At 47.0% G+C, this 23,114-nt stretch overlaps 10 protein-coding genes across 10 annotated transcripts; 5 read left to right on the top strand and 5 right to left on the bottom strand.

Annotated features, from left to right (window-relative positions):
• Positions 1-1,067: 1,067 nt before the first annotated feature.
• On the top strand, positions 1,068-3,436 carry LY89DRAFT_700035 (uncharacterized protein; the record flags this gene model as incomplete). The annotated part of the gene is made up of 3 exons (XM_018217096.1): positions 1,068-1,555; positions 1,721-2,848; positions 2,899-3,436. The coding sequence occupies 3 exons, from the start codon at positions 1,068-1,070 to the stop codon at positions 3,434-3,436; spliced, it is 2,154 nt and encodes a 717-aa protein (XP_018066427.1).
• Positions 3,437-7,758: 4,322 nt separating this feature from the next.
• Positions 7,759-9,225, bottom strand: LY89DRAFT_688542 (diphosphomevalonate decarboxylase). Its single transcript, XM_018215728.1, has 2 exons — positions 9,069-9,225; positions 7,759-9,019 (listed from the first exon to the last, which is right to left on the bottom strand). Exons 1-2 carry the CDS (start codon positions 9,128-9,130, stop codon positions 7,906-7,908), a joined length of 1,176 nt encoding a protein of 391 aa, XP_018066426.1. The 5' UTR covers positions 9,131-9,225; the 3' UTR covers positions 7,759-7,905.
• Positions 9,226-9,340: 115 nt separating this feature from the next.
• Positions 9,341-10,443, top strand: LY89DRAFT_653739 (cytochrome c and c1 heme-lyase). Its single transcript, XM_018212265.1, has 2 exons — positions 9,341-9,901; positions 9,958-10,443. Exons 1-2 carry the CDS (start codon positions 9,384-9,386, stop codon positions 10,235-10,237), a joined length of 798 nt encoding a protein of 265 aa, XP_018066425.1. The 5' UTR covers positions 9,341-9,383; the 3' UTR covers positions 10,238-10,443.
• A 53-nt stretch (positions 10,444-10,496) lies between these two features.
• Positions 10,497-12,611, bottom strand: LY89DRAFT_709933 (DUF647-domain-containing protein). The gene is made up of 7 exons (XM_018217792.1): positions 12,290-12,611; positions 12,146-12,237; positions 12,083-12,095; positions 11,953-12,016; positions 11,566-11,903; positions 10,945-11,518; positions 10,497-10,776 (listed from the first exon to the last, which is right to left on the bottom strand). The coding sequence occupies exons 1-7, from the start codon at positions 12,410-12,412 to the stop codon at positions 10,562-10,564; spliced, it is 1,419 nt and encodes a 472-aa protein (XP_018066424.1). The 5' UTR covers positions 12,413-12,611; the 3' UTR covers positions 10,497-10,561.
• A 75-nt stretch (positions 12,612-12,686) lies between these two features.
• LY89DRAFT_688540 (uncharacterized protein) lies at positions 12,687-13,877 on the bottom strand. Its single transcript, XM_018215727.1, has 2 exons — positions 13,445-13,877; positions 12,687-13,391 (listed from the first exon to the last, which is right to left on the bottom strand). The coding sequence occupies exons 1-2, from the start codon at positions 13,527-13,529 to the stop codon at positions 13,078-13,080; spliced, it is 399 nt and encodes a 132-aa protein (XP_018066423.1). The 5' UTR covers positions 13,530-13,877; the 3' UTR covers positions 12,687-13,077.
• A 716-nt stretch (positions 13,878-14,593) lies between these two features.
• On the top strand, positions 14,594-14,984 carry LY89DRAFT_220766 (uncharacterized protein). The gene has a single exon (XM_018205941.1). The coding sequence runs from the start codon at positions 14,718-14,720 to the stop codon at positions 14,937-14,939; it is 222 nt and encodes a 73-aa protein (XP_018066422.1). The 5' UTR covers positions 14,594-14,717; the 3' UTR covers positions 14,940-14,984.
• On the bottom strand, positions 14,985-15,679 carry LY89DRAFT_220767 (uncharacterized protein). The gene has a single exon (XM_018205942.1). The coding sequence runs from the start codon at positions 15,552-15,554 to the stop codon at positions 15,030-15,032; it is 525 nt and encodes a 174-aa protein (XP_018066421.1). The 5' UTR covers positions 15,555-15,679; the 3' UTR covers positions 14,985-15,029.
• A 1,434-nt stretch (positions 15,680-17,113) lies between these two features.
• Positions 17,114-18,108, top strand: LY89DRAFT_593296 (uncharacterized protein; the record flags this gene model as incomplete). Its single annotated transcript, XM_018209743.1, has 3 exons — positions 17,114-17,439; positions 17,503-17,649; positions 17,811-18,108. The coding sequence occupies 3 exons, from the start codon at positions 17,114-17,116 to the stop codon at positions 18,106-18,108; spliced, it is 771 nt and encodes a 256-aa protein (XP_018066420.1).
• A 347-nt stretch (positions 18,109-18,455) lies between these two features.
• Positions 18,456-18,933, bottom strand: LY89DRAFT_220831 (cytochrome-c oxidase chain VIIc). Its single transcript, XM_018205943.1, has 3 exons — positions 18,897-18,933; positions 18,637-18,810; positions 18,456-18,586 (listed from the first exon to the last, which is right to left on the bottom strand). The coding sequence occupies exons 2-3, from the start codon at positions 18,782-18,784 to the stop codon at positions 18,540-18,542; spliced, it is 195 nt and encodes a 64-aa protein (XP_018066419.1). The 5' UTR covers positions 18,785-18,810; positions 18,897-18,933; the 3' UTR covers positions 18,456-18,539.
• Positions 18,934-19,096: 163 nt separating this feature from the next.
• LY89DRAFT_624442 (antiviral helicase) lies at positions 19,097-22,731 on the top strand. Its single transcript, XM_018211046.1, has 2 exons — positions 19,097-22,182; positions 22,237-22,731. The coding sequence occupies exons 1-2, from the start codon at positions 19,145-19,147 to the stop codon at positions 22,415-22,417; spliced, it is 3,219 nt and encodes a 1,072-aa protein (XP_018066418.1). The 5' UTR covers positions 19,097-19,144; the 3' UTR covers positions 22,418-22,731.
• Positions 22,732-23,114: the final 383 nt, after the last annotated feature.

The raw sequence follows: 23,114 nt of genomic DNA, 5'->3' as shown, positions 1-23,114 counted from the left end.
CGTTGCCTTACTTTGCCTTACCTTGCCCTGCCTGGAATCAGTCCCGAAGATCTGCTCGAGGCTGCCACCATCAGTGTCCGGCTCCCCACGACAGCTTCACTGTACTTTGTACCAGGCTTCAGGTTACAGGCTAGAAGCTGCCGACTGACTAAATAATCAAATATTTCGTACTTCTTTCCCTCCGAACGAACACCGCACTACCACCAGCGACCACGCTACCACACACTACGTGCTACGACCACGCTCCCGAGCCCTGCCCTGCGCCTGCCCTGCGCCTGCCCTGCCACCACGCCAACACCAACCCAGTCCACCCGCCAAACCCGCCAATCCAACCCGCCATCCCTAAATCAGCCCTGTTCCGGATGCCCCTCCGCTCCTCCTCGAACACTACTCTACAACAGTAGTAGCACTCTTCTCAGACTCTCCCTGTCCCTACCAACCCTACAGCACCCTTTTTGTGAGAGCGCGCGCGAAATTCCCCACCGTCTCCCGGCCTTTCTTAGACGTAGTCTCCTTCATGTACCGCACTGCCCTACATAATAATTTACTACTACTACCACCACCAGACTCCCAATCACTCCGACCCTCCTCCACTTCTCAAACCTCAGGCTAAGCCCTTCTCCCTAGCACAGCTGGACCCAGTCTCCAGTCCTAGTCCAAGGTCTCTCGCCTGTCAGCCGCCCTGCTCGCTCGCAGGCATCTTATCCCCGAATCCTGGATCAATGCTCACGCCTCGTCGTTCACCTATTCACTCACCTACTCACTCACTCAACTCTCGACGCCGCCCAGTCTTACTCCTCCAGTCCCAGAAAGTCACGTCTGCGACTGCCATCTCTTCTAATCTTCCGATGACATAACACTCTTCGTTCCATTGCCCAGGAGGACTTCTCTCTCTTTTTGTTGTATATTGTATTGCAGTAGACATTCATGTTTTTGCCTCCGTTTCTTTCTCCCAGTCGGCTCTACCGAGAACCATCGCCACCTTCCACCAACTGAGACTTCTCTAGAAGAGGTTACGCGGTACCTCAAGATTCGTTCTTTCAGCTGTGGCAATCTCAAAGTTCAGCATGGATATTCCCCATCGTGCTGCGAGGCCGGCCATGGCCCTACCGACTCCAGAGATTTATGTACAAGACCCCTCAGACCGATTTCGAACATCAAGCAGGTCGAATTCCTACGGTTCGATCCTCTCCCCGAAAACCTCCTCGATACCAATGTCAATACCGAACTCGAGGGAACCTGGTCCTCCTCCGCCGCTCCCACCACCGAGACATTTGCAGGATATAGTGGACAGTGGAAAGAGCGGCCCTGATCTTGCGTGGAAATTTGGCAATTCGCACGAATACAACAGCGACTGGGGCGGATCAGTATCATCATCAGTGGCACCTGGGTCGAGTCTATACGGAAGTTTCATGGGAAGACGGGGGGACGAACGATCAGAACGCCGTGGAAGTTCTATCTCTACGATCAAATCCACCGATTTCAAAGAGAACTCATACCCCAGATTAGACGAAGGTTATGTTAGTCAATCTGGAACCAGCATCGGATCAAATTTGTTAGTTGAATCCCCCTCATAATCCTTTGAATTCCGAAGGAATATACGCCGTAAGCAGGCCAGTCGCCTTATTACTGCGGGTCCCAGAAATATCGCAATGGCATATTTTGTATAACTTCAGCTATTCTAAGCCCATTGAATTGTGCTGACACTATCTTTACTCAGTTCGAAGTACCAAGACTCAATCTCTCCAGCCGCAGGCTTCCAAAGCTCAGTTCACGACAAATACAGAAGCAACAATGCTCAAGCATACGACAAGTCCTTGCTGCAGAAATTGGACGCTAGAAGAGGCACAGACAACTCAACCCCTCCCGGCTACAACAAATCAATATTCAGTTCCTCAGCGAACGATACTTCGCCCACGTCGCGAATAGCCCTAGAGCACCGACACCCAAGTCAACTAAAACCACTGTCGCTGCCAATTATCACGAGCAGGCCAGGTCTGGTGGAAAGTCCGTTGAGTCGATGGGCCGCGGATACTCCCCTCTCGGGGATATCTCCGGGTGGGAATTCATACTATAAATTCGGAGGTCAGGGCCAATTCGATCACCGGTCCCCAAGCGACACAGCAGAATCTGATAGATCTCCTCTTCCATACATTAAGCGCTCTGGTAGCGGCTCTGTGCCAGACGATGCTTCTAGTGTCACAAGCAGGTCGCGAGAGAGCTACGATCATAGGGTATCTCCTGACCACGATGCGGAATTTCACATGGAAGAGACTGGTTTCACACGTCTGCAGATTGACGATTACTCGAACCGATCTGATGGGTACTCGCCTGGCGCAACGGTCGGCCAAAAGAGACGTGCTTCCTCCCCTCCAGGAGACGATGGTCCATCTTTGCATACTGTGGGCAGCGCAAGTGACCTTTTCAGGAGGCGCGAATCCGGCTCTCGTACCTCCCCGTCTCCTCGTTTTCACTCGACTTCTGGATCTGTATCATCCACTGCTTCTGGCCCGAGGAACAATTCATATGCCTCCTCCTTGTCGGTTGCTGCAAGCAGTATTACAAGTATGGGCTCATATGGGAAATTGTCTCCTGGCAATGTCTCACCAGGAGGTATGGACCTGGACTCACCATACATTACATCAAATCCCAGTCCCCGCTCCTCCATCTCTAGGGCACATCACCAGCGCAATGTCTCAGAAACTAGACCTCTTCTGACATCTCGAAAACTATCGGACAGTGCTCCCCACTCCAAGCACAATAATGCTCCCTCTAAATTACAAGGCGTGTTTATGTGCGAGTGCTGTCCCAAAAAGCCCAAAAAGTTTGACTCCCAGGAAGAATTGAAGTATTTCACCCAATGGTTATTTTTGGTGGTCGATACTAATTGCATCGCAGTGTCCACGAACAGGAAAAGCAGTACCAATGTGCATATTGCTGTAATCGTTTCAAGAACAAAAACGAAGCAGAACGACACCAGAACTCTCTGCATCTACGGCGTCATTCGTGGTCTTGTGCAGCCCTCTCCGGCTATGCAGCAGCGTTTCACAACTCGCCCACTCGACCCAACGAAGCCGACACCTGTGGTTACTGCGGCGAAGATTTTCCCCGCTCCGGGATCTCCTCCCCTGCAGTGTCCGGCCCTCCCGTTTCGGTCGCCACAGATCAAGACTGGGAGGTGCGGATTGGCCACTTGCAGGAGATGCACAAATTCGGGGAATGCAACCATGCGAAGAAATTCTTTAGAGCAGACCATTTCAGGCAGCATTTGAAACACAGCCATGCAGGCACGAGCGGGAAATGGACAAACATGCTCGAGAACGCGTGCATGAAAGACGAGCCGCTGCCAGAGCCCATACGGGGCCCCGAAAGAGTGAGTCCTGGCGGCGTAAGGGTTGGACGAATTAGCGAAGAGGAGGAAATGGAGATCCTTTGAGTAAAGAGAAAGGAATAGTACACAAATATTCTCGAGATGAGTGCCGAAGAAGAAGAAAGCCACGAAACCAACTACTATACTTTCCGGGAGAACAGGACGTGTGATGAGGGATTACAAAAAGAAAAAGAAGATTTAACGGCCGTATACAAGATACCCGGTTCAGTGTTTCTATGCATTGCTTGCATACTTGTTTTCTGTTCACCAATCATCATAACGGGGCGGGCGGCGGCGGCGGATCGATCAAAGTGACGACGCATATATTTATATGTCTTCTCTTTTTCCGACTTCAGCATTTACCTTCCTAACCAAACGAAGGAAACACAATTGCATCCATCCATCCAGCACAATTGGCGTCGGGGGCATTTATTCGATCGATCTATATTTTGTTTGCGGATTGGAAATAGGTATGGGTGAGATGCACGGGACGTGCTCTCTTCTGGGTTTCTGGGAAGGGAACGGGATGGGAATTGCTGGGTTGCTTGTTTGCTTGCGCCTAGCTGACCGGTTTGATATAAGGCTAGCTAGCAAAGCAAAGTTCTTACAAAAAAATTACGAGATATGATAAGAAGGAAATGATTCCAAAGAAAATAAACTCAAATCGAAGCTGTGCCCTTGACTGTGCCTTTTGGATCTTCCTTCGTTTCAAGTGTCAAATACGAGCCTCCTTCCTATGCCGTCTTTGGAGAGACGAGCGAGCTTGTGCCGCGAACCTTGTTTTAGGCTTGAAATATGGGCCGGTAGTTGATTTGTACCATATACGAGATCTGTAAAACGAATCCTCCATACATACTACCAGTAGAAAGAAAGACTAGATAAGCAAGGGTAGCTACCTACGTACTCGTAGATCCGCGCCCAAAAACATAGGGTCATTTCGTACAGTAGCATGCATGTTCGTGGCTAAGCTTCATTATCTAGCCTCACTGGCCTATCTTCTGCCCTCGAATGCTACCTAAGAGACGTAGCTAAATCAAAAGCTTATCAGACAGTTCCGCCCCCAAATGTGCAGTGCAACGACGATCCGAGATTCCTTGCGCCCCCGCAAAGAGGGGGATCCGGTGATTAGGGTTCCATATCAGGCTTTACTGCGAAGATGAGTGACGGTAAGGCTGAGGCTTGTTGGGGGCGGGGTTGCAATGCATGTCTTGGTGGGGAAGAGTGTATAGTATTTGCTGCCGGTTGAACGAAGATCTAAATTGCAGTGCGGTTCTGGTTGCCTTGGATGGAGGTTTGTAAGGTTTGGTGGGAAATTCGGGTTCTTTGTTGGAGGTTGAGATCAAATTGTCCGGTGTTAGTGTTGGCTGTGAGGAATACGACGTTTTGGGAATGCTGGTGTTAGTATTAAATGGAGAAAATCGAAGTGTTTGGAACCCCACTTTTGATGCTCGAACCGAGCCCCTTTTTTGGCGAGAAGGTGCTGTTAGGAGTGAACTTCGCAATTAGCACTTTAGAGTCAATTCTAGATTAAAGAAGAGATTTGGAGTATTGTTCCAAATTTCAATGGATTCGTGCTTTTGGTGCTATATGAATTTATTATGTCGTTGGTTGCAAGTATTTGTCATTCCTAGAGAAATGGAAATATCCCATACACGACGGAGAGATCACTTGATGAACAAAAACCTTTCACTATACAAAAACAGTATGTGAAAGAGCGTTTTACATACTATTGACGTATTTCTAGAAGACTTGTGTCTTTCTCAAATAATTTGGTTTAATACGCGAAAAATAATCGAAGTATTGGGAGGGATTTTTGCTGCACAGTTCACACTCGCCTTGAATGGGATATCTATCATCTACTAACACGATCTATTTCTTGACGATATTTTCTAGAGCTTAATATGTATTCGGATGCCGCTTACTCGTTATCCCAGTACCTGCATAGACAGCTCAATAGCAAAAGGTAGAATAATAATTATTGAGCTATTCGCGGTGCTGCCTGGTGGCAGTGAGATGCCTCCCGCAGCCGAATTGGCACCAAGCATGAACAAGAGACATCTAACGACTACTCGCGTGTCTCAATGACGAGGATAGCTAAGAAGAGAAAGATGGGGAAAGAAGTATTGTTGGGTAAGGTTCGTCTCAGTCTACAGCTTCTACAATGTAGTAATCAAAGCACAAAGCCTTGGCTCATTGAACTCTTTACGTCTGTGTTACGTCTTAGAATTGCAATATCCTTGTCTCGATGGATAAAAGAGTGATCTTCCTAGTAAGCCTATTTTCGATTTGTGTCAATACCCTTGGAGGAAAGCAAATACTTCCACCGTTGCAATTCTGGCTTTCCAGACATCCAAACCTTACATACGAGGCAAGATGATATGATGGAAGAGAGGATGATCACTGGTAGAATCTTTTTGAGTTATCAGATGGACTTCGCCTTCTCATTCTCGGAGCCCAGCGCCATCTCTGGCAATTTCCCATATCTTTTCAGATAGGCTTCGCACTTCTCCTGTCAAGAATTGATTCAGATATCATGGTGGATGTCGTTAATTGCAGTCCGCACCGATCATTATCCTATCAGCACATCTAACTGGCAGTAGAGATCTCTTCAAGCTCAAATATTTAGAGCAGAACATCCGATTGTGACATTGATAGCCTCGCGGGAAAGCACAAGAAGGACAGAATATGTCTCCATCAACGTTGAAAAGCTGTTACATATAGTGAGGAGTTAGAATTGGTGTCTTTCTCGCTTGGAATAAAGACACTAGATAATAGAGGACTGATATGATCACCCATAATGCGATAAGAGGTATAATGAGAGCGTCAAGGAAATCTTTGCTCGTAACATTAACCTTGAGGACAGACAGCGGTCATAAAACCCAGGTCATTCCTTTTCCTAGCTGCGAGAAAGGCAGCTGCAAGCCACCAGAAGAGCGGAGGGAGTACTGACAGGATGATAGCAATAGTGCCTGGCAACTTGAAGCTTCAGCTTCAGGCTGCTGGGTTCGAGCTGGAATTCAAATGGAGGAGAAGTATCGTTAAGCCAGCAAAAGAGCCAAGAATATCATCCACCATGATATCCGCTAGTCCACATTCTAACAAAAGCTTCAAAAAGACCCAGCCTTCTTGTCAAAAGAACGGCGCGTGTTCGAACGGCGAAAATAAGAAATATGTCCATGTCAATGTGGTTTTGGTTGAGAGGGATAAGCCGACGCCTGCGTGTAATTGGATCACTGTGGACTATGATCGTTGTTCCGAAAAGGCGCAAACCTTACTGGCGCATGGTGATGGTCTCTAGGAACATATAGCAAAACCCCTCTTACCAAAACAAGGAGATTGCTTGTACTCATGTGGGAGCTCCCGAACGTCCTCTGGTGCTTATGGTAATCTTCTGCATGATTTTGTTCCAAAACTTATTAGCGTGCGGAACCAACCAGGTAGATATTACTATGCCTAAGAGTAAGGCGGAACAGATCCAACTTCAGTAGCAATCCAGTTTTTTCCGTTCTCCTTCGCCATTCAGACATCCAGAGATAAAATGGTCGCTTTAGAGCACAGGTTGGAGGAAGAGGTTGCCGCCGAAATGTGGTCGAGCTGGAATACGAAGATATACTAGAAAAGAACAAAAACCTGAAGGCAGAGCTAACCAAATTGGCTGGATGAAAAGACAAACCCTAGAAGTTGTTTTCTAAAGAAATAGTCTAGAACAAAAGACTAGGCTTCATAAAACATAGTCTCCTCAAGCCCCTCCTAAGTGAAAACCTCGTATAAAATATGCTAGCCTCCCTAGTTTTCATTTCACTTTTTTTCATTTTTTTCTTCTTTAATCAATAAAACTACTATCGTTCAAAAAAATAATAGAACCGTGTGATTGCCTTCGAGGATCATTGGGTAGACTGGGAGGGTAAATCCTCGACTCTCTTTGTTGGCGGAGAGGGTACCAGGATTGTTGGTGAAAGAGGAGAACTAGAGTCCACTTTCTTCCTTGCCAATCACCCCGATGCTTCGACAGTAAACTGCTTGCAGTAGAAAGATATGCGTTACGTGTTCCTTTCTACCGGGTTTGATTATTTGGACACTGGTACTAACTTCTCATAGATTATCCCGGACAAATCAGCAAGTCGAGAAGGACAATATCAAGAGAGCTGTTCGGGAGCCATTGCACTATTAAGTGCAGAAATCGATAAGTCAAAGCAGCAGGCCGATATCGACAAGATGGGGATCCAGTAACATATAAGGGATGATGTCCTTCTCCTGTATTTTACTTGTCTGTGTATATTGTGGGACAATTACAGCTTTGCTATCTTGTCGGACTGAGATTCAGATCTTAAGGTCTGATAAATCATAGACAGCAATAAAAGAACTAAAGCAAAGTCTGAACCTTTCCCCGTCTTTTTAAGTCACAAAAGTCAGGTCCAAGAACTTTTGACCTGTAAATTTTGCTTGACACAAATTTAAACAGCCATGACGATGAGAGCAAGTAAGACAAGTTACAGGGATATCATATCTATTGACAAAGCAACTTTTGAGACTTCTCACTTCTTTAGAGGCTCACCGTTTTCCGCTATTAAAGATTCCTCCGTTCGGATAGGCCCCTCTCCCACAGAAGTCAAAATGACTCTGCTTACCCCCTCCTTGAGCACCTGTACCGCCTTCGCATCCACCCCCTCCGTATCTTGAACCTTGATATCTCGTCCTTGCCATCCGTCCAAACTACCCAATGCAGATTTCAACACACCAGCAACTTGCTCAACGTTCTCTTCCTCAAAGTAAATTACAGCATTTGGTCCCGCATCAAAGGTATACGCTGCAACGATCTTTCCAGCTTTCTTATTGATATCTTCCACCACCCTGATCGCCGAACGAGAAACATCGTTCAGGTAGAAAATCGGCGGGAACGTATCAAGACAAACGCTATGGAAAGAGTTCGAATCCATCATCGTAACCTTTGCAAAAGTCTCAAAGTCCTTCTCCTTGATCGCCTTCTCCATCATCTCCATATGCTGCGGAACCACGACCTCGGCTCTGTGCTTAAACAGCTTCGATGTCGCAACTGTGATCTGCATCCCAGACGTGCTGCTCACGCCTTTCTTCTCGGCGGATACTACCAAGATGAGAGCCCGCATGGTGGGCCAGTGCGAGGCGGGTGCTACTTCCACGGCGACGCTGTCAGAGCCGTCTGCTTTGCTGCCCATCTGCCATGCTACATAGCCACCGAACAGCGATCGACAAGCACTGCCGCTCCCTTGTCGTGCGATCCGTGAGAGATCTGTAGGTGAAGAAGGGAGCTCGTAGAGGTTTGCAATAGCGCGAACCAGGGCTGCGAATCCGGCAGCGGAAGATGCGAGACCGGCGGCTGTGGGGAAATTGTTCTCGGAGACGATGCGGAGGGGGAGGGTAGAGAGTTTGGGGAGCGAAGAGTCGGAGGCTTCGAGGGAGGAGCGGAGAGCGCGTAGTTCGCGGAAGCAGGCTTGGGTTCGGGCGCCTGTTACGTCTTGGGGGGAGGAGTTCAGGAGGAGGGTGTCTTCGTTTCCGAAGGAGGATGAGCAGGCGGCTGTGGTGTGGGTTCGGAGGTCGGCTTGGGAGAGGGTGACTGAGACGGAGGAATTGGTTGGGAGGTTGAGTTTGGGATCTCGTTTTCCCCAATATCTGGAGCGTTCTGTCAGTAAGAATAGGAGTGCGGGGGAGGGGTACTGACTTGACGACTGCGATGTTGACTGGAGCAGTCGTACTTGCTTGGTAAATCTTCTTGTCCGCCATATTTTATGTACTTATTGCTGTCAGATGGACGGACGATCTGATGACAGCAATAGATACTCAATTGTCGAGAAAGAGTATTGCGACTTTGTTTTGAGGTCTCGAACAATAAATTAGGAGGCGGTCAACCAAAATCCAATCGGCGTTGACCAACCAGAGAACAGACATTTTCAGGGCCCAAAATATTTATTGCAGGGGTATTCGACATCGACTCCAAAGCTTAAATTATAACTTCTCTCAACTCACCACAACTACAATGGCGAAAGACACGGAAGCACCTGCAGAAGCATGTCCAGTTGACCATGCTACTCGAGCAGCATGGCTCAAATCGAATGCATCCAAACCTGCCGTCTTCCCTGGCACCACCAAAGAAGCTGCTCAGGCAAGTCAAGGAAACAGCTGCGATTCCAGCACTGTAGACCAATCGCCACCTCCTCCCAAGGGTCTCTTCGCCAGATTTACTAGTCCTGCTGCTGCTTCAGGTACACCGAAATCATTGGCTTTGGATCGAGAAGTTTCTTCTATCCCAAGAGCGTCTGCGGTAAACAACGATGCGGGAGCCAAACCTGCGAATAGCGAGAAGGAAAGCGGTGTTAGTGCGAGCGGGAATTGGATATACCCGTCTGAGAAGATGTTTTTCGAGGCGATGAGGAGGAAAGGATATAGCAGTGATGCGAAGGATATGAAGACTATTGTGCCGATACATAATGCTGTGAATGAGAGGGCTTGGAAGGAAATCAAGGAATGGGAGAGGCCTTATGGAAGTGAGCAGAAGTACGTTAACATGGGAAATAACAAGTGTTCCAAGATCACTAGCTAACAAGTCTTAGATGTGGTGGTCCTAAACTCCATTCATTCCTCGGACTTTCAACGACACTTAGTCCCAAAGCGAGATTCAATACCTTGATGGGATATACTGCTCCTTTCGATAGGCACGATTGGGTTGTGGATAGATGTGGAACAAGAGTGGAATACGTTATTGACTTCTATGCTGGAAGAGATGAAGGCAAAGGAAACGGGAAACTGAATTTCTTCTTGGATGTAAGACCCAAGTTGAATACGTGGGAGGGATGGAAAATGAGAGGAGCCAAATGGATTGGCATTGTATGAATTCGTGTATATTGGAGAGCATTTGGCGTTGGATGGAATTGGGAAAGGGGAAGCATAGCTGCTTTGATTCATGGATGTGGGTGTTAGTGTACGACTATGTCCTGTATGATATGTGGTGCATATAGATGATGTTAGGCCGATACGATGTATCCCCTCGGCGGTTCTGTCGGTAGTAGAACTAATACCACTCCCATTATGATCACGGTGTAATGTACTCATGAGCACCAATGGTTAACACTTTGGACACCACAACTTGCGACAACAATCTTTAGCTTGAATAATGCAGTAAAAGTAGACAGTTAAATGGCAATAGTCTAAAGTATCTTAATACCTGAAACCTTGAGGATGAGCGGGTCTCTTGATCCTTGTACCTGATTGTGTCTCCAACGCAGATGTTTTGGTATCCCAGCCAACCCTTTCCAAGTGACCTAGAATCCCTCTATCAATTCCACGGATCTTCTCCAGAGTCCGCTTAAGAGCATCTAACAACACCTCGTCTTTTTCTTTACCATGCTTAGCAAAGTACAAGGCAAAGAGCCCTATTGTTCACAAACTCAGAGTTAGTATGCCACTTTTGAAAAGTTCTCGGGGTCTGAAGGTGCAAAAGAGTACTTCAGAAGTTTCCGCCAGACGCAGATAGACAAGAAAGCACCAAGAAGCCCAGGAAATTGGAGACCAGGAAGACAATTTGGGCGGTTAAAACTTACATGCAGAAAGTTCCGCTTCAGGACTCGCATCCTTCCCCAACACAACCAAGAACATTTTGTTCGGCTCATCAAACCAAATGATGTATGGAACGTCATTGAATATAGTCAGTAATCGTCCAAAGTCAGGAGCGTCTGTGTAGCTCCCTGTAGTTTCATCCTTCCTATTGAAGCAGCTCAGTAAAGTCCCGAGGTCGACTCCTACTTTGCAATGTCCAAGGGCTTCGCCATTCCATCTCAAAACACCATCTTCTTCGAACACACGCTCTCGACGGCGTATATCGTTCGGAGTTGGGCCGAGTAACGTATCGAGGGCTATGAGGCCTCTCCAGAGATTGTTATTATCGGCGTGTTTTTCAACATGATCCAGTGCAGTGGAAAATGCTAGGTTGGCTCGTTGTCTGTTAAGTGTCCGCATGCAGACTGCACGGACTGCTAGATAGTTCGTGCCTAGATGGATTGCTAATAAGAAGATCATGGCTGTCCAGGTAGCCAGTTTTGTGGAGATCCGGGAGACAACCAAACTCCCAGCGAGCATACCCAGAAGGGAGATGATGGTTTCCTGACTAGAGTCTTTCTGCTGCCCCTTAGCAAACCTCTATCCAGTCGGATGGGGTCACGAACCGCATTCAACTCCCCAAGATTGCCCTGGGTAGCAAAATGAGCACTCAACGATGCTTTCGAGCTTCCGGCTGCCACACCGCACAAAGCTCGAAGCACACTTGAAAGACTCAACAACATGACTCTTGATGCCTTTGGAAGAGCCGGAGACAGACAATCGAGTATCATGGCAGCATCATTGAAAATATCAGCCGCTAATCGATACATCTTGCATTCAGGTTCGAGCGAAGTGCCGAGTCTATGGGCGAAGAGAATCGTGGCGATTCGGCCCATGCTTTCTTGTAGGACGGAGAGGAGAAGTGCTGCGGTTGGTGATGCGCCTGAGTCTCCGACACCGATTCCTGTGAAGATTGAACATCTGACTGAGTGACAAAATATAAGAGGGCTTACCTTCTAATACTGCTCTTGAAGATAGCATGCCCGCAATTGAGCTTGAAAATGCTTGCAGTGAGTCCTATTCAGTCTCAGCACGAGAACCAGATTATGATCTCATACCAAAGACACGTTTCAAGGACCTTACATAGATTTGATACCTGAAAGGACTATTAGCTTGATATATTCAGACGAAGTCCAAGCTACTCACTCCAGATAATCACTCGTGACGCTATGTGGGTAGCCCGCAGGCAAAAACGCATTCAGAATACTTCTCGCATAGTTAGTCGAGTCTCGAGGTATCTGTTCTCATTATTAGTCTATACTCTATACACTGGATTTAAAAGTTCCTTACGATAATATCGACTCGTCTGCCTTTCTCTCCTGAAGGGCTTGTGATATAGGTTGCTACGAGGTTGTTTGCTTGGTCCGTCTCCTCGATCTCGATATGAGAGTCTGAGATGGGTTTCTGAGCCATGCTGAGAGGCCGGTGTGATAACTTTCACATATTCTCATCAATCAGTAATGGATTGTGGAAAACCTGTCTTTTCGTTAAGATTGATTCAACGGAGGAAGTGGTGTGTGGAGGCTACGTTTCGTTTTAAGAGATGAAGCGGGGAATAGGTCTTATCTTGTCTTTCATTAATATTACTATTCAATCAAGAAAGAGGATCTTCTAAGTTGACTACAGAATTAATTTGATTTTGCAAAGCATGAAATACAATGCATCACGAGCATTTTCTTCTTTCGACCTGAGAGCTGAAGTTATGTGGTCACGTGTTCACAATAGAGGATAGAACGATAGGTTAAGTCCTTTGTAATTTTGATATTGCTTGGAATCAATACTCCGGATTGAAGCCTCCATATTCAAAACGAAAGCCATATATACAGTTCAGCCCCAAACCCTGATGCTAAACAAAGTAACTGTTCCCGACCCATTTTCCCCCCACCCAACTCGTGTCGATATCGTGCTCTTCATGAAAGCATTGGGAGCTTTTATTGAATTTCCTTCATCATACAAGCTTTTGGGAGCAAGTTCTCAGCATCCTTTAACAGCAGCAAAGCAATTCTCGTTCTCCTGGGGTATCCTTGCTTTTCCCTCTATAATTTGTACAGATTTCCTCGATCAAAGCTTTTGCCAACTCAGCAGACGAGTGTAGCACCTCCAGTCTCAATGGCATCGATTTCCGAGAGGTCAATGGGCTGCCGTCTGAATCTTGCAGGCAGCTCATTGCGATCGAAGTATTCGCCCTTGACCGGAGCAACGGAACCCAGAGAGTGCCCCGAAACAGAGCCTAGGCTACCATCTGCGCTTGCGTTTGCACGTCCAAGAGGACCATGCTGTTGTGCCTTTTGTCTGTAAGACGAGAATGACGCGGAGGACTTTTGAGAGAAATCGGAAGGAAGTTCGTGGCTGGGAGAAGCTGGGTGGGCGTGTGGTGTGTGGTCCACAGAAGCTTAGAAATTTGTTAGAATGTAACTCTTAGCATCAGAGAGATTGGTATCGTACATGGAAGCGACCGCTTGCCAATGAACTTGATCATTGGTACTCGCTCTGCGTGAGCTGCCCGGAGAACCTTGGTTGCGGCAAACATTGTGACGGTGAAGTTTAACGAAGGATGGATCACGGTGAAGCTGGCGACAAGGAAGGACTGCTGGATAGGACGAATATGAGGGCGAGAACAGAGCTTGTTGTTGCGCAATGATCCGGTGTTGAGGGAGTGGGATAGATATCGTCAAAGCAGTTGCACGCACTAGCTTATTTATTAAACGGGGACAGCTTCTACTGTAGTCCGGTTGATCGCCGAATCCGCAGCAAAGGCAGCACAGAAAAAGAAAAAGTGAGCTGGCAATGCGAAAATCGGACGATGCCCGCAAATTTACTTCTCAACCTCCTCTTCTTGCGAAGCTACACAAAATATGATAGGGTGAATCAAGTGGTGAGACAACAGGATTTCGCAGATTTTCGGTCATTTTCCATCTGGGCAAGAGAAAGCGATACCACATGGAACTCGGCGCTGCATGCAGGCCGCAAAAATCGCACGATTCGGGGCATCCCGCCCTGGAGAACAGGAGAAAAACACTGCGGAAAAGAGCGGAAAAGCGGGCGACAGAAAATTTCTGGGGTTTCGATGTTCACCAGCAGCAGTGATTGGTCTCCAGAGCTGCATCCCCATCCGTTCATGCATGTGAAAACTCGAGAACACATGTGAAGCACGGCATAGCTTCCCTTTCTTGCGAAAAGCTTTCCTTCCATCCATATCATCCCACTTTCTGCAAGTACTTGGGCGCAATAAACGTGGGGAAGAGTTTTACCCCTCGACTTGACGTTGGATGTCTCGAGGCAATTGGAAGAGGTTTTGCCCTCAAATCCCTCGTCTCAGCTTGTCTGAAAAAATTTGGATGATCATTTTGTTCACGGATTGTTTCATGCTGCTTTCTATTCTTGTTGACTCAGCTTGCTCTATGTCACACATACGTGTTTCTGTTTCGATACATTTCAATTCGAATACCTTGATAAACTACACCAATTGAAGGAGCGTCTCTGGAGCACACATTTCGGAGGCCTCGGGTTTCCGAGAGATATTGTTAAGATTGGGAAATAAGATAATATTGTTCCATAGTTTGTGGAACAATATAAGTAGCCTCAGTGCTCAAAATTCAAGGATGGAGTGCTGTCAGAATGACATCGACTGCCTTCTACCTTGAATCTCGTAAAGTCTACTTTTCCTACTTATGTTATCCCAGAAGTTCTAGAACAATATTACCTTATATTCTCTTTAATGGGTCTACAAAATCAGCTTTCTACAAGACTATATATTAGAGAGTCACATTCATGTTTGCATACTTGCACATTCATCTTAGGTGTATTTATGTGTCACCAAACAATTTGTATCATTGTTCCAGTACGGCGTGGACTATGCAAAACAAATATCCCCACCCCTTCTCCAACCCCACAACATCCTGTCTCCAATGACAAGCTGCAATGTGTGCATAATGTTTGAAATAAACGTGGAAGCCTTTGCTAGCACCTTCCCCAGTAAATTCAACTCAGCACGTCATGACACAGCAGCCCTGTCTCACAAGTACCGCCTTTAATTGGCAAAGTCATCAATGGCACCCTGGAAGTCCGAATCAATAGTTGCCTTCTGTGCCGTAGCCTGATCTTTGCTATCAGCAGAAGCAATAGCGATCAGAGCATCAGCAAAAGCGTCTGTATCGCTTTTGAGCGTCGCGAGATCATTCTGGACGATAGAGGTAAGTCCATCAGCGGCGAAATTGGCTTTCTTGTTCTCGACAGCCGTCAAGGAAGCGGCGATGTCGGGCGTCAGGTTATTGATAGCAGCGAGGATGGATTTGGAGTCGGCGGAAGAAAGTTGAGAGGTTGCCTGAGCATCGCTTGTCCCTTGGTTTATGGATTTGTCGAGAGTGGACTCCGCGCTTGTGATGGGAATGGCTGCAAGGACGCCACCGTTGTAGTTGTTTGCGGCGGTGGTGAGGGCCTTGACGTTGGAGTCGATGGTGGAGATATCGCTGAGGATGGTGTTGACATCTCGCTTGCCAAGGGTGAGAGCTGTGGCGGCTGTGACGAGGAGGAGGACGTTCTTGATGATGACCATGTTGGAGAGTTTAATTATGAGAATATATATTGGAGGAGGAGAACAGCTCTTGAATCTTGAAGAGGCGGTTCAGTATAATGGATATCGTGAGAGTGCGAAGTATGGCAGCTGGTGATGGGAATCGAAAGCACCATCTGTGCTTATATGGACTTCAAGAAAGGACTACGGATACGGCTAGGTAGTGGCAACACGGACTTGTGAATGATGCCAAGGAAACATATGGGAGCCGCGGTATTGATTTGAGAATCTCATGGCAGTCATCTTGGTGTATCTTGCTGGAAGAAATAGAGTCTTCCAGAAAGCCAGTACAGAGCAAGGAAAGTGCATGGAAGCTAGAAAAGAGCATCTCGGGCATTATCACAAGCCTGCTTGTGATCCTCTCTCAACCCCGCATCAATATATAGAACTTACATTTCTCCACACCTTGAGACGAAAACTATTTATAATAAAAACTGGAACTGATGTATCGCTAGAACAGAAACGTGCCTCCGGTGAGACTCAGTCGAGGGCAAGCAGGGTACCACGTACTCCAATTTGTCTTAGACAATCTGCAGCTACCGGCAACTACCAAACTTCCAGGGGAAGGGATCTGTGAGCAGTGTGGGGTAGACCCAGAGTAAGTAGGCTAGAAGTAACTTTATACTCACTTGCCTCGGAGTCTCTTTCAGAGTTGGGGACCTTCACTCTATATGACTTCAAAAAGAACGAACCAACATGCTCTTGAAAAGAAGACTTGAAATTCTAAACTTTGTCGACATTTTAAGAAGACCTTTGGAGAGGAGAAAGCAAGTCCTTGTGCCAGCTTCAACATACCACTTCCGAAGCGAACCCACTGCCGAGGCTTGTGGTGCCCGTCTGAAACTAACCAATCTGCCGATACTGTAAAGGAGGCCGATGTATTGAGGCAGCAGTGTGGAGAAGGACTAAAGAGTGAGTACCTTATATTAGTTGAAGTCTCTGCCGAAATCGTGGGGAGTGGTAGGGCCTCTTGGCTGAAAACTACCTAGGCTGTCGTAACAAATTTGTCTTCTGATCGAGGCATCTCGTGAATTATTCTGTGTGAGTGAATGTCAACATTCTACTTGATATAATCTGAATATCCCTGATGATGTAGCTTCTTTGCTGCGAGGATTGTTGAAATGTCCGTGAAGTGATTGATGTTTGTGTAGCTCCGTTCCGTTCCATGGTAAGGAAAGTAGAAGTCGATCTGATTGGCCGAAACTCTTCGCTTTCCTCTCAACGTCAAGTATTGTCATCTCAACCACAGCGTTGTGGTCCAAACTTGCTTCCGACAGCATGAATAAATTTTGGGTACGATGAGAAGTGAATTGATTTTTTATTTATGTCCATTTAAGTCATTTTCACATCAGGCTAGTACACTCAATATTTCACGAATTGGTCTACCCTGAAGGCTTGTCTATCCACCTCAATATTGAAGCGACCGGTTCGACATATCTTCATTCGAATTAACGATTGGATTTACCTGTAAGAATGACAACATCCTATATGACTGAATTATCTATTGCGCTCAACCAAGCTAACATACACAGGGCGCAACCATGCATGAACTCTTCCTCACCACGCACGTTGGCAATGATGACCTCCAACGAGCTCTTCGCATCCTTCAGGGATATTGTGCCATGAGTCCAGGAAATATCGTGCGCCGTCGTTTGACTTTCGAGGGTCCACGTACCAGAACGCCTAAGGGCATAGACCCTGGCTTCATCACGAAGCAACCTCAACCCAAGATCCTTCAATGGAGAGGTCTTTCTGAACAGTTGGCTCGTCAGTCATATGTCCTGACCTTGGTTTATGATGTCGATCGGGAGCAATTTGGGCAGCCTTCGACTCAGCCAGATGAGTCCAGTTCACTCGGCGGAGATCAGTATGTTTTATTGCCCTTTCTAGCCAGAACCAAGTAAAAGTTTGATGCTAACATATTCTTCAGAGTGTCTGACTATGACCAGATCCCCGGCATTCTACGATGGAATGACCTTCCTGATCCAGCCAGCTCACGTCCTGTCAATAGCCGCTTAATTGTAAGCATTGAAAATGAGAAAGGCTTATTGTCAGTAATGAAGTCTATGAACCACAGGTAAGCCTACATTGATCTGCTTTATTCATTGCAGTGCGTCTCCATACATCTACGAGGGTGTGTTTCCATGGTCCCAATTTCAGCGAGCCATATGGGATGTAGTTAGTCTAACTCTAATTGTCTACTAGATTTTCCAGAGAGGTTATTCAGGAGTGCAATAGATTCGTGTATGGGAATGTCGTCTTCGAGCTTAATCGCTACCTACAACTGCCACCAAATGACTCGCCTTTGGGGTTCAGCCCTGAACTACCTTCTTTTGAGTCTCTGGTACCTTTTGATGGCGACAACAAGTGGATTTTGACTGCCAGCGCGTTGGTTTTGGACGGGAACAACCCGGAGCAGATGCAGAAAGGCATTGATGAGTTGGTGGCAGTGAAGCTGGACTTTGAGGGTTGTTTTGAGTTCCAAGCTATGGATAGGCACATTTTTGATCCTAGGATCAAGTTCCGAGGTAGCTAATGAGAAATGTGTTTAGGGCTCATCATGGGAGGATAAAGTATGCGAGGAGGCAGCATAACTGTCTGAGATACTCAAAGACTATCGGAAAGAAGACGTCTCCACCAAGCTGGCTTCAGCTTAGAGAGTTCAGAATCCAAGTAGTACCCACGAACCTCAAGAAATTTTGTGATCACTTCCCAGAAATCTATCCTGGGTTTTGCCATTGTGCCAAATACTGTGAGACTTCTCCGTACAGCCATGCCCCAACTTTCATGTATCCTTGAGGTCGTGCTCACTTCTTGAATGCTTCAGATTGTAGCAATTTGTAAATCACAGATTGTAGCAGAGGTGAATTCGGATTTCCGGGAGACGATAGAATTTCAATTCTGTCCCATGGTACCCCTGCGACTTCTATAACCATACACTCGTCCCATTGCTGTACATCCCTTCCTCTATTGATTCTTGTATGTCTGCCAAACAGCGACGCCGAAAGGTGCACCTGCCACGAACATAAGTCACTGTCATAACATCATACGTTTGGAGACCCACCGAATCCAACAGCCATGAATGTCCAGTATCTCAATGCAAACCACTTCGTCAAGGGATTGAACGGAATGTTGCTACGTGGGCCTTCTGGGTAATGGTATGGAGAACTGAGCTGAGCTCTGGTGGAGTGGAAGCCTCGACGGGCGACCATTGAGGTCGTGGATGAGGCGCGGAGTGCTGTTCGGGATAGCATCTGGTCGACGTCAACTTCAAACCTATCGGAGGGTAGACGAGAGGCTGGGGGTAGCTGGAGAAGCCATTACCTTGAGGAATTGATGATCTAGTGAGTCTCAATTCGTGTGTATTGAAGTTTGAGGAATTCGTTATCGTACGAGAAGCTCTCCTAGTGCTCCGAGAGAAAGCACAAAAGTCGACTAACTCTATGAGGTTAGCGAGTGCGACAGGGAAGTCCCGCAGCTATCCAAAAATTATTTATCGACCAAATCCGATCTGAATCTCAAAATAGCTTCCTGACTTCGTAATGTTTTGATCTTCATAAATACCACGCATAATGGACGATCTATTCGGAGTGTTCGAGGAGAGCTCACAGCAAAGTGCGCCCGCCAAAAAACCTAAGAAGTCGAAGAAGGAGAAGCTCGACAAGAGCAAGAAGAGAAACGCAAATGGCGAAGTCAAGAAAGCCTTGGACGACCAAGATGGCGATGCGGACATGGTAGATGCGGATATACAGGACGAGGAAGATAATGCGCTTGTCGAGAAAAAGGATACGAAAAGGAGGCGCCGAGAAGAAGAAGCAGAACCAGTCGTCACAGATTCCTTCCAGACCGAGCAGTCCAGAGAAGTTGTAGCTGCGGCAGGACTACAAGCCAAAGACGATGGTGCATTGGTTCTTCAACATAACATTCAGCATCAAGTTTCCCTGCCTCCAAACTACAACTACGTCCCGATCTCACAACATGTACCACCTGCGGTTCCGGCTCGCAAGTGGCCCTTCGAGTTGGATCCCTTCCAGAAAGTAGCTATCGCCTCGATTGAACGGTCAGAGAGTGTACTGGTGTCGGCGCATACGAGTGCTGGAAAGACTGTGGTTGCAGAATACGCTATCGCCCAATGCTTGAAGAACAACCAGAGGGTCATCTATACCAGTCCCATCAAAGCATTGAGCAACCAGAAATATCGAGAATTCACAGCAGAGTTCGGCGATGTCGGTTTGATGACTGGCGATGTGACGATCAATCCCACAGCCACCTGTCTTGTTATGACAACAGAAATTCTACGATCTATGCTGTACCGTGGTTCAGAGATCATGCGAGAGGTTGCTTGGGTCATCTTCGACGAGATTCACTACATGCGAGATAAGACAAGAGGTGTGGTCTGGGAAGAGACGATCATTCTATTGCCGGACAAAGTCAGATACGTCTTTCTGTCAGCTACTATCCCAAATGCTATGCAATTCGCCGAGTGGATCACCAAGACACACCAACAGCCGTGCCATATTGTCTATACAGATTTCAGACCGACGCCGCTTCAGCATTATTTCTTTCCCGCTGGAGCTGACGGTATTCATCTGATTGTCGATGAGAAGGGCAACTTCCGAGAGGAGAATTTTCAGAAGGCCATGGCTGCCATTGAAGAAAAGAAAGGAGCAGATCCAGCAGATATCAATGCTAAGCGAAAAGGTCACGGCAAGGACAAAAAGACAAACAAGGGAGCTCCCAATGAGAATAACGACATCTACAAAATTGTCCGCATGATCATGGTTAAGCACTACAATCCTGTCATCGTTTTCAGTTTCAGCAAAAGAGAATGCGAGGCATATGCGTTACAGATGTCTTCGATGGCTTTCAACGACGAATCAGAGAAGGCAATGGTCACCAAGGTTTTCGAAAGTGCCATCGAGTCCCTCTCAGATGAGGACAAGACCCTCCCACAAATTCAACACATCTTGCCGCTCCTTCGCCGCGGAATTGGAGTTCATCATTCTGGGCTGCTACCAATTTTGAAGGAGACAATTGAGATCCTGTTCCAAGAGAACTTGATCAAAGTACTCTTTGCTACGGAAACTTTCTCCATTGGCTTGAATATGCCAGCAAAGACTGTAGTTTTCACGAGCGTTGAGAAGTTCGATGGTACCAAAACCCGATACTTGACTCCGTCAGAATTCGTACAAATGTCTGGACGTGCTGGTCGAAGAGGTCTTGATGATAGAGGCATTGTTATCATGATGATCAACGGCAAAATGGAGCCTCAAACCGCCAAGGAGATTGTTCGAGGAGAGCAAGACAAGCTTAATTCCGCGTTCTACCTTGGGTATAACATGATCCTCAACCTGATGCGAGTGGATGGCATCTCTCCCGAGTTTATGCTAGAGCATTGCTTCTATCAATTCCAAAACACCTCGAGCGTGTCGGGATTGGAGAAGGAACTTCAACAACTTCAGACACAACGAGACAGCATTGTCATTCCTGATGAAGCTACTATGAAGGAGTACTATGAACTACGAGAGCAGATTGCATCTTACACCAAGAATATGCGCGATGTCATCAATCATCCCAATTACTGCTTGCAATTCATGCAACCCGGACGTGTTGTTCATATCAAGTATCGGGACGTGGATTTTGGCTGGGGAGCTGTCGTCAAGTTTGCTCCTGTTCGCCCTGGTCAAGGAGGAGAAGAGATCTTGCCCCAAGAGTCATATGTTCTTGACATCTTGCTACCGGTATCAGACGGTTCATCGGTCGGAGTGCATAGCCAAAATGGTATACCTCCTGGAATTAGACCACCTGCTAAAGGTGAAAAAGGAAGGATGGAAGTCGTACCAGTTCTCTTGTCATGCGTAGAGGCGATCGGCCATGTTCGGATATTCTTGCCGCAAGATCTTCATCCGGCAGACCAAAGAACCAACGTCCGGAAATCCCTCGACGAAGTTAAGCGTCGATTCCCTGATGGCATTGCGATCCTTGATCCTATCGAAAACATGGGCATCACAGATGAGTCTTTCAAGAGGCTCCTTCGTAAGATCGAAGTCCTTGAGTCAAAATTGCTTTCTAATCCTCTGCACGGTTCGCCACGCTTACCGGACTTGTACGATCAATATGCAGAGAAGATTGACATTGGTCGCAAGATCAAGGAGAAGAAGAAGGCTGTTACTGCCGCCTTGAGCATTATGCAGCTCGATGAGCTTAAGTCTCGCAAGCGTGTATTGCGACGTCTTGGATTTATCAACGACCAAGAAGTTGTAGAGTTGAAGGCCCGTGTTGCGTGCGAGATATCTTCGACAGGTGATGGCCACGAGCTTCTTCTGTCTGAGCTTCTCTTCAATCGCTTCTTCAATGAGCTCAGCCCTGAAGTGTGTGCAGCAGTACTCTCGTGCTTCATCTTCGAGGAGAAGAGTCAAGCTCCCGAGCCCTTGAAGGAAGAATTGTCGAAGCATTTCCGAGAGATTCAGGCTCAAGCTAGGGTTATCGCGAAGGTTAGCCAGGAGAGCAAGATTGAACTCAACGAGAAGGAATATGTCGACAGCTTCAAGTGGGAGCTCATGGACGTTGTCTTGGCTTGGGCACAGGGTAAATCTTTCGCTGAAATCTGGTATGTACCCAAACACCAATAAGTATCAATAGATCATGATTAACAACTATGCAGTAAGATGACAGATGTCTACGAAGGATCTCTTATTCGCCTTTTCCGTCGACTTGAAGAACTGCTTCGACAGATGGCACAGGCTGGCAAGGTCATGGGCTCCGACGAGCTAGCAGGGAAATTCGAAGAATCTCTTGCCAAGATCAGGAGGGATATCGTCGCGGCTCAGAGTTTGTACTTGTAAGTCGAGGATATACTCCCTCTCTTGAGTTACTTATTAGGATCTGCCGGCTCAAACGTCGGGGGATATCAATGCATGGTATGTGGTTTGTTTCTGTGGGAAAGGAGTTGGGCATACCTTTGGCTTATGTAAAAGGCTCTCTAAGATAGGCTGGCGTTGAAGTTTGTTTTTTTCCTGGACAATCGGCCCTCTTTTAGAATGGTCTCCCTGGTCTCCCTCCTGATAGTATTACATGTCTACCTATAGTTTCTCCCTATTAGATCAAGGATAGTGCCTCGAGGTAATGAGATTGGGTTGCGGCTACTGCTAGATCCGATCTCTGGTCAGCACAGATGTCCCAATCGGAGTGAAGCTTCCTGTTCTTTTTTCCACTACCATGGTATGACTTTGTTGAACCTTGCTCAAAGTCGGTACGGCATGTCGCACCAGATCTCACAGGGAACGGCAATCTTGATGACTGCGTGAGCCCCTTGTTTGTACCTTGATCCTCGTTCTGCTCATGCACGTAATATATTTTTCTTACGACATGGTTCCTCTGTTGGTTTAATTTGCAATGTCTGCTACGAGATGGATCGCTTTTCCGATTGTAGTTAGTGAGGGTTGATTTGAGCTTTGAGATGTATTGTACCACCGTGGGTTGGAGAGGGCGTCCGGAAGTGGCCTCGAAGCGTGCCAACAAAAGCAACCCGAGGATAAATGG

Source organism: Mollisia scopiformis (genome assembly GCF_001500285.1).
Source record: "Mollisia scopiformis unplaced genomic scaffold LY89scaffold_22, whole genome shotgun sequence".
Taxonomy (NCBI): Eukaryota; Fungi; Ascomycota; class Leotiomycetes; order Helotiales; family Mollisiaceae; genus Mollisia; species Mollisia scopiformis.
Note: the sequence above shows the minus strand (reverse complement) of the source record. Positions and strands in the feature narration are given on the sequence as shown.